The following is a 9,857-nucleotide window of genomic DNA, read 5'->3' on the forward strand; positions in this document are numbered from 1 at the left end:
TACAGAGTTATTTTTGCCCCATGAGCTCTTTTGCAATTGAAATTTTGGTCCATTTTAAATTTGCCCAGGCACAATTAAATGTAAAATTATACCATCTTCTTTGAAATCGACCTACTTTAAATTCGCCCAACTGTGATTAGACCAAAAGGGGAAAAATAAAACGGGGGACAACATGTACCTGGATACTACAATTTTATAAATTGAATATCTCGAATGATTATACATAAATATTGGGAAAAAAACCATACTGAGATTTGATTTTTTTTCAAAAAAAATTTGGAATCGAAATGAGTTATCCCAATCTGTCCTCTGGATTTTAAGCGTCATTAGAGGCACAAGGGGCGTAGCTAGATTACTTTTTATGTGGGTTTAGACAGGGTTTGGGGTCGACTTATGGATCTCAATGGGGTCCGAGGGGCAAAGCCCTCGGAAGCTACTGAATTTTCGACGATTTTGATGTGCATATTTGACCTCATGATCGCATTTTCTTACACTTTATGTCTGTTGGTAAAATTGTTACACAGACATATTTGAGGTCTGTTCCGTTTTTTGTACAATCCAGATAAACATTTAAAATGAGAAAGTATCTGTCTAATATCGTTAAATGATGAACCCACTAAAACAATCTATTAAACATTTGAAGAGACAAAATACGAGGGGTTATCAAAAAGTTCGTGGACTGAGGCTATAAAATTAGCACTATGTATTCTGTGCTTTCAAAATTTATAAGGGACAAAAAGCAACAAAAAATAAAGAAATGTTGAAAAATTGAGCTTGATTCGTTCATTTTTTGCTAAAATATGACAAAATAAAAAAGACATTATATGGTTACCCGGCGCCGTCGCCGTTTAGTTTCATGACGTTCCCTATCGTCATTGTTTTTCAATGTCCGCTTTTTCTACTTCATACACTTAATTTGATGAGATTCCCTGGAGTTGAGTAAGGACTTGTTTTTATGACTTTACAATGTCAGGAACAGCGGCTTTAAATGCATATAATATTGCAAATGGATTGATACATTGGGAGAGATCCTCGCTCGATTGTGCCAGCATATTTTGCTTTTGGGAGTTTAATATCTACAACATATGATCAACGTCATTTTTTGACGTGAATGATTTTTCACACCTTGACTAGGAATCGACATTAACTGTGCATCCCTTTTCTCTCAGAACCTCTTTTACATTAAAAAAAAACAAGTACTCTGGATGCATTAATTTTCTCCATAGACAGTTTAAACATTTCCTAGGTCTATACCACTTTTTTCAGGGCCAAAACTTTATAGAATGTTGGAAAGTGAAACCCCTCCCCCTTTTGACGTCATTTTCAAGGACTTATTTGTTTAGACACTCCATGTCAAATTAACGATAAATTTTCATAGAACTTTCAGAATGAATTGAAACCTTCATATTTTATGAAGCAATAGTGTCCCAACATATACCTTATTAAAATCAATCAGATTTTTGGATGTCAAATGTTCATATCAAAAGAGTTTTTCTTAGTTATGCTTCGGTCGAAAAAATGCCATATTGGAGGTTGCGCCGCTTGGACATACTATACCTTACAAAAACATTATTAATTTATTTAAAAATAAAATTTATGATCTGCGGTTTATTCTATAGATAGAAAAGATGATGCTAACCAGATAGTTTAAAATTCATTGATGTACCTAAAGCGGTTTTAATTTTATGGCGACAGTCCACGAACTTTTGGATAACCCCTCGTACGTGGGCATATTGTAAAATATTCGGTTAGAGAGAAAGAATGCAATGCAATTGGAAAGAAAAAGTTCTGAGAAAATGTTATTTTTCCCTAAAACTGATTTTTAATTTTCAATTATTTTTTATCGATATTTCTTAATTCTTTTGAAGCCTTCTTAATACTTGTAAAATTATTTATTCTTTTCATTGCAGTTTTATTTAAAGTTATCTTCAAAAGTATATTCATGAATAACTTTTAAAAGCAAGTTGCTGAAGTATTTTCCCTTGAACAGGGCTTACATCGGTACACGATTTTCGATACACTTCGCAACAACCCAGTGTTCAATTTTCCCGCGACAATAAATATCTCTTGAAAATCGATTATTAACACAATAGTTTTAATACTATTCTAATTATATTTATCAACATTTAATCCAACATACTCAATATTAAATTTTGCATAATTTATGTTTGTTGTTACAACTCAGCATAGATTTATGAAAAAAAAAAATTGTTGTAATATCAAATATTCAATTCAAGATTTTATTTCTCAATATGCTTATTTGATAATAAAATCTTACATTCTTTAATTAGTTTTTTTTTTACAGTGTAACAGATAAAATCATCTCTAAAATAACGATTTTTAGCTACGATCTGCCCTTGAAATCAGTAATTTAAAAGAAAAGATAGTTAAAAAGAGCAATTCTTTAAAAAATATTATCATAAAAATAAGTAAATACCTGTGTAATATTTAAACGATTTCTATAAAGGGTTTCAGTATTTATTTGTCTTTTTTTTTTCAAGTTCAACTGGCATTTCATGCTGTTTAACTGGGTACCAAATAATTCCATTTTTCAAAAAATGGAGTTGTCGTTCATAATGAAATGCCATCTCTATAATTGTAATTTTTGCAAATCTCTCTCTCTCTCTCTCTCTCTCTCTCTCTCTCTCTCTCTCTCTCTCTCTCTCTCTCTCTCTCTCTCTCTCTCTCTCTCTCTCTCTCTCTCTAGCATTGTACTTAATGAAAGAAAACAGTACAGTCGAAATGCATTTTCTACTTCTATAAAGTTATTTTTCTCTTGCTACATTTGTCTTTCTGTATATTTTTACTTATAGGATATGTCTGTGAATGGAACAGATTATACGTTCGCAGCGCGTACAGGGAAATTCAGTCTTTCTTTTGGACAAACAAGTGACTGTGCTGGAGAAAAATCAAACAAAAACTGTTTTCGATTCTCCAGAGCAAAAATCAATACTCGAGGAACAGGGATGATATTTGATCCTACTGTAAGTATTATTTTTAAGACATAAAATCATATGTCCTTAAAATTTTTAAAAATCAGTAGTAGTCTTATTGTGAAATATGAAGATAATGAACAAAATTCCAGCTCAAATGCCAACTGAAAAAATAGCAAGTCGAAAGCGGAGCAAACTCGGACATCAAAGTAAGAGCATGTGTCATGGAGGAGTAAGCATTCAATAGATAGTCACAAGGCGTGTGTTCCTTGTCTAAATTAGAAAACGAAAAAAATCCGTAGATTGAGTAGATTAATATGTCATTATAATTCTTTAAAATAAATCATTAACAGTTACATTTGATACAGCAGAAGTGAAAATTTCAGCAAGAGAAGTGAACGCTTAAGGTTTTCAATACATGGCTTTTACATATGTAATTTATAATTTTTTTTCTTAAATTTTATAAAACTCTAAACTGAACAAGTTTAAAAATAAGTTTGTGAGCACTAAGCTCACAATATCATACCCCACCCACAGTAAGTGTATAAAGGGAAATCTTTTGCTATAGGGAAGGCAAATAGATTTCCAATTATAATATAGAATAGGAGGCGTTTAAAAGCACTATCATAATATCCTAAGAAGGTATCATAAGTGTTATGCAGTTTTAAGAAATCTCCAAATATTTGTCTGATAAAAAAGACGTATTAATTATTAATGACACTTATTTTAAAAAAATTAGTAGATGTAACATTTAATTTTGTTTTATTTCTTTGATTGCTATGAGAAAAATAAATATTGTAAAAAATATTCAGTGATATAATTGGGGTTTTGAATAATAAAAGTTGAAGAATGACATTGTCAATGCATACATGTTTTGCAATAGGAAACCGATATATCTGTCCGATAGAAACACATAGTAAAGTTGCATAATGGCACTATTTAATTAAAATTGCACAAAAATCTCATCAATTCTATTCTAGTTTTGAAGAAAATTCAACTGAGAATATGATTCTTTCAATAATAACGGACATACAGAGGGAAGACAAAAAGACAAAAGACCTACTGTTGAATACCCAAGTCAATTGATATCCCCGTTTTAAAAGAGGTGTATAATAATAATTTGAACAAAACTATTTTCAGATAGTATTCGGTAAAGTGGAAGGCTGGGCTACTGGTATACTGGATTTTCAGCGTTCAGCAGACGGAGCGGAAGTGTCCTTCCGGTGTGGAGGATGGTGTGGAGGATGTGGTCCGGTTGAAGAAGAAATGAAATTAATTCTTACAACGGAAATGGGTGAGATATCTTCACTCATTGATTTGATTTAAGAATTTGTCTCAGTCGACATTTAGGAACTTCATACATATATTTTGTAGATTATCATTCATTCTTGTGAAAAAAAGCATTTACAAAATATAAAATTTCAGAGGACAGATACAATTTACATCTCAAACTTATGTAATCACGAGGTCATATCTCTATGAACTAATATTTTTTCCTCTAAAAACGAAATTTTGACTTTATCTAATACTTAAGAATTTTACTTAGGTTGTGTACCATTCGGGGCGGCACATCCTTAATCTTTTTCTGACAATAATATTTATATCTTATTTATCCGTTCTTGCAGTTCCAGTTTCCGAAGCACAGTCGGTGATTTGTCCTGTGAAATAAACTCCATGGTCCCAGAAATCACCCTCATCATAAAGAGAATGGCATGTCTCGATCTTCTAGAAAAAACGTGGAACCTCTGACTTCAACAATAATTAAAAATTGATTCTCCTTGCATTCATATTGTGATTTCTTAAATCATCACTGGAAAAGAGTACAAAAACGAAGCATATATTTACCATGTTTTGAATTGTTTTCCTTGTATTTAAATGATATTATATATCATGTACACAACTAATAACAATATAAATAATGTACACCAATCCTCTTTTTCTCATACTGATTTTATAATTATAATTAAAGTTCAGTTTCATTGTAGCTTCGACTCAAAACTTGTTTACCAGTCTGAGTTTAAAAATAGAATCAGTTCTCGTTAAAAAAAAACACGTATATGACATCACTCATGCATCAAGCGTCAATAAGCAATTATAAAAGGATTTTTTTTAAAAATCAAACCTATATCTTGATGAGATATGCGATATGCTTTAAAAATTGCATACTGCTTTTAAAAAATATTATTAGTTCAAAGCTATATATTAATTCAATCATAATTTTGATTTCCTGTGCTTTGATTGGCCAAGAACACATTCAAGAAAAAGTTAACACATGGCTAAACCTTTGAATCAGATTATCTAGCTTTTATTGTAAAAAAAAAATGAAACAAATCATTACTTCTCGTCTGTTTCATCTGAATGTTTACAGAAATTTTACACTTGAAATTTTAAAAATAAAAACAAAGCTGAGGATATAAAGGACTGATCGACGGAAATGTTTATGTCACTGTTAGATCGTGTGTGAATTTGAATTTAAATCTCTCGTTGCATTTTATCGTCGTTCCTAATTAATGCTAATTAAAACAAATCATTTCAGTTCTCGGTAGCACTAATTGCTAAGAGAAACATATCTCTTGGTACAGTAGCATCAAATTCATAATACTACATCCTATATTCTGTCCCGTCTTTGAACAAACCAGAACAAATTGAGGTTGTCGTCAGCACTCTTATTTCGTTCAAAAGCGTTTGTTGTATTTACTGTTTTTTTCTTGTAAAATATCCAAATATGAAACAGATGACAAAACAAAACATCACAAATTTTGGACCAAACAAAAGTACTCCGACAAAATGCGAATGTGGAGGCGTGGAAGCAGCTTGATTTAATTTGAATATATCCAATATCATGTACATTTCACGGCGTCTTAAACAGCTGATTATCTGACTTCTTGGTTGAATGCATTTTAAAGAATTCATTTAAATATTTAAACACAAATATCACATTTTAATCAAATTACTACATCACTTTCTATGTTGTTTACGTTTTACTAATTATAATGCCCAGTCGGCAGTCGTATAGATTTTGAAAAATAAGAATATCTAGAAATTTCCGTCAACCCCCTGTGTAAAAAAATTCTGCATATGGATCTTAATTGATAAATGAAAAAATGTGGTTTATTTTCATCTTTATATCATCCTATAGTTTCCAATTGTATTGTTAAATATTTAAATTGTATACTTTTTATATTTGTATAATTTCTTATTTGTATTGTTACCTTTCTTATTTGTATTGAAAATTTTATTACTTGCATTTAATAATTTTTCATTTGTATTGTATCTGAGGATTGTATATTTATTTCGTTAAGAAGTAATACATGTATTTTTGTGGTAACACGGGCAACTTTGCAAAAATGAAATGGAAACCACGTAACCAAAGTTTTATCAAAGTGAAACTTTAAAGGCGAATCACTTCGTTATTTTTAAGACGGACATTTTTAAAGTTTGGATACCAGCAGAAGATTAGTCATATTCAAAATTACACTTTCAAAATGTTTTTCAGTCAGCATCTTCATTTTGTCATATATAGCATAAATGTTGACACCATTTAAAAACTTTGTTTCCTAGGAAGATTATTTTCTGTTTATCTTCTTTTTTCCCTTATTATCATTGAGATTTCTGTTGAGAGATAATGACTTTTCAAGAGAAATCTTACATTTTTTTATATTGTTAAAATGGCCTAACAATGAGTATGAAAAACGCATTAACTTAGCGAGACACCCTGAAGCACAAAGGGGAAAATTAACACATGTGGAATTTTTGCACGCCCCATACGTAAATTTTGTTCAATTCCTGAATGTACAAAGGTTTCAGAAAATTACAGGTTTCAGAACATAAAAGCAAACTACTTTTCTGCAGATAAGAATAAGTAAAATAATATCAGTATGTCTCATCACGAAAATATTGCTTTTACTCTTCCTCCCTATTCTACATGGCGAAGAAAAGATTAGTAAATTACTATGGTTACCATTGTCTCAAGTACCTACGAATGAATGTAGGTAGGCCAAGAATTTGGATACATTCTTTTAAAAAAAAGTTGTCACCTTTACATGCTCCAGTTGAATGTTGTTAACAATTTTGAACTAAAAACAAAAGTGGCGTAACCTTGACATACACCAAAATAGTTACTGTAAATACAACCTTTGTTTTTCCGGCACTTATATTCTGCAATCTTTTCTTATTTTACAGCGCAGCGTAGTTGTCATAGCTTCACTATTTGATCTTCTTCATTCTTTCACTGTCTGATACAGATATCTTAAAAGAAACACATGATGTTGACTCATTATGTAACTTTCATGATCGATACATGTAGAGCAGTTTCTCCATTACATCAGATAAAGAACGGAATGTTAAAAAACGTTCTTAATTTGAATTCAATGTTTATGAAGGTCATGTAAAATATTATTATATTTCTTTTTATTCACTGTCTATCAGAAAAGATTTTAAGAAAAAATTGGTGGCAAAGAAAATAATCTAATTCTTAAAAATATCTTTCTTGACGTATTTCTATTAATCATGTCGAGAAAAGATGTTAAATATGGTTAATTTTCATTTTGACAATATCCCTTATGTATTTTGTCCAGCATCGTTATTCGTTAAGCAAGGGTTCAGGTATTTGGTGCATGAATACAAATAAAATTCAAAACAGATATGTTTCTTTTAATTTGCAATGAGAAAGGATTGGTTCTCATAATCACTATTGTAGTTTATCTCTAGCAGAAATAATGTATGACACCTATATTGTTTTAAAAAAAAAGCATAAATTATTAATTGTTAAAACCTGTATTCGACATAGCAGTTGATAATCATAAGCCAGGCAAGACATGTGTTTTTCTCGGAGAATGTTATCTCATCTCGTAAAAATACCAATTTTATTTGCTTATTTACAATTCCAATTTTTTTACGGATATGCAGGTAAGTTCTTTATTTTTTTTAAATGTATAAATGAAAAGTAATTTCGAAAAGATGAAATATTTTAAAGAATGAAAAAATGATAAAATAAATGATTTTTCATTAGTGTTAAAATTTACAGTGATTACGGACTAGTGACAATTATTGTCTCTTGGTTTGGGGTTATCACTGATATATAATTACTGTTTATTGCTTGAATTTAATTTGTCCGGCAATCCTAAAAAAAGAGGTCTATGGGCTACATCGCTCACCTGAGTATATTGACTAGAAAAAGGCATAAATCAGTTAAGTATTGAAAAGTATAGCTTGAATTTTTAACTACCGGTATTTGAGAATACTTCCATATCAAAAACAATGTCTTTACAGATTTTCCCCCTATATATTTCTATGTAAAAATGTCATCCCCATTGTGGCCCCTCCCTCTCACCCTACCTCTGGAATAATGATTTGCACAAATGTGAATCTACACTACCTAATGATGCTTCCATAACTAAATTATGGCCTTTCCATAAAAGAGGATTTTCCTATAGATTCCTTCAAAAACATTTTAATCGTTTATTGCGATCAAGCTCTGCTCCCCACCCACCTTCACCCTCCCCACCTACCCTAACCACACCCCGGTTATGTTAAGAACAAACTTGACAAACTTGATTCTAAACTACATGAGGAAACTTCTATTTAAATATGACCAAACATGGCTTTGCTGTTCTCCAAAAGAAAATCTTTAAAGATTTTTCATCTATATTTCTATGTTAAACTTTAAATTTACGCTGTTATCCAACCCAGGGGGTCATGATTTGAACAAACTTGGTTATACACTAATTGAGGATGCTTCCACATAAGTTTTATTTTTCCTGACCCAGATAGTCTTTAGAAGAAGATTTTTTGTAAAAAAAAACTTTTCCTAGATATGTTCGTAAGTAAAACTTTGATTTTCCGTTGTGCCCTATCCTCGGGGGTCATGATTTTAACAAACTTGAATCTACTTAATTCTACATTGCCTGAGGGTGTTTCCACATAGGTTTTATCTTTCCTGGTCAAGAGGTCCGTGAGAATAAGATTTTACCTATACATCCCTATGTAAAGCTTTGATTTTTCATTATGGCCCCGCCCTACTCTAAGGGCTCATGATTTGAATAAACTTGATTCTACACTACCCGAGGATGCTTCCGCAAAGGTTTTATCTTTCATTGCCCAGAGCTTCTTGAGAAGACGATTCTTTAAGATTTTTCCAATGTATTCCTATGTAAAACTTTAATTTCACTAAAAAAAAAAATGAAATTTGTTGTGATTTAGGGAAAAAAGTCAAAGATAATCAAGTTATACTGCAAATAACCTGGGTAGGTACAGTTTACAATCTATAAACCGTTTATAAAATAAGACGTAAACTGTGCCAGCCCAGGTTATACCAGCAAAATCTAGGTGTAGATATAAAAACATTTTATCTTCAAAAAACATCCTCAAATTGAACATATTCTAAAATTAACGTCAAGCACTAAATCATTGACGTAAGCTATTGTGTCGTCGGCAACATATGTTATACGATATAAACTTTTAACCAATCAAATGACGTGCTTAAAACTACATTATTTATTGCTGCCACAAGGTGAAAAATATCTTTTTAAAAAATCTAGAAATTTACAAATATATTTTTGAAGATGTATACACCCCTTTGGGGGATAATAAGTTTTACAATCTATCTGTGCAAAATTTGAAAATAAATAAAATATAATGTTCACCCGGTATGCAAATAACGTTTCTAGCTATTGCTTAAAAGTATATTAAAAAACGTTTCTAACTATTGCTTAAAAAGTATATTTAAAAAAACTTTGAATATGTTATCCCAATAGTAGCTTATGTTTTCCGGATTTTTTTTTATATAGGTAACATGCATACAACTATTCGTTAGTTTTCCTTTTATGACGTCATAAACTTTTTATTTACAGTTTTAATAAAATTTCGAAAGGTTTCAACCAGGCTAGAACTCACAGAACCGTCGCTTGCTCTATGGACAGGAGC

General features: G+C 30.9%; 1 protein-coding gene across 1 annotated transcript; it reads left to right on the forward strand.

Annotated features, from left to right (window-relative positions):
• Window positions 1-2,816: 2,816 nt before the first annotated feature.
• Window positions 2,817-4,227, forward strand: LOC134267015 (uncharacterized; the record flags this gene model as incomplete). Its single annotated transcript, XM_062749247.1, has 2 exons — window positions 2,817-2,984; window positions 4,074-4,227. Coding segments are annotated over exons 1-2 (322 nt in total), but the record flags the coding sequence as incomplete, so codon positions are not given.
• Between the last annotated feature and the right edge of the window lie 5,630 nt (window positions 4,228-9,857).

Source organism: Saccostrea cucullata, unplaced genomic scaffold (assembly GCF_032062105.1).
Source record: "Saccostrea cucullata isolate Sc308-1 unplaced genomic scaffold, CSIRO_AGI_Scuc_v1 ctg10025, whole genome shotgun sequence".
Taxonomy (NCBI): Eukaryota; Metazoa; Mollusca; class Bivalvia; order Ostreida; family Ostreidae; genus Saccostrea; species Saccostrea cuccullata.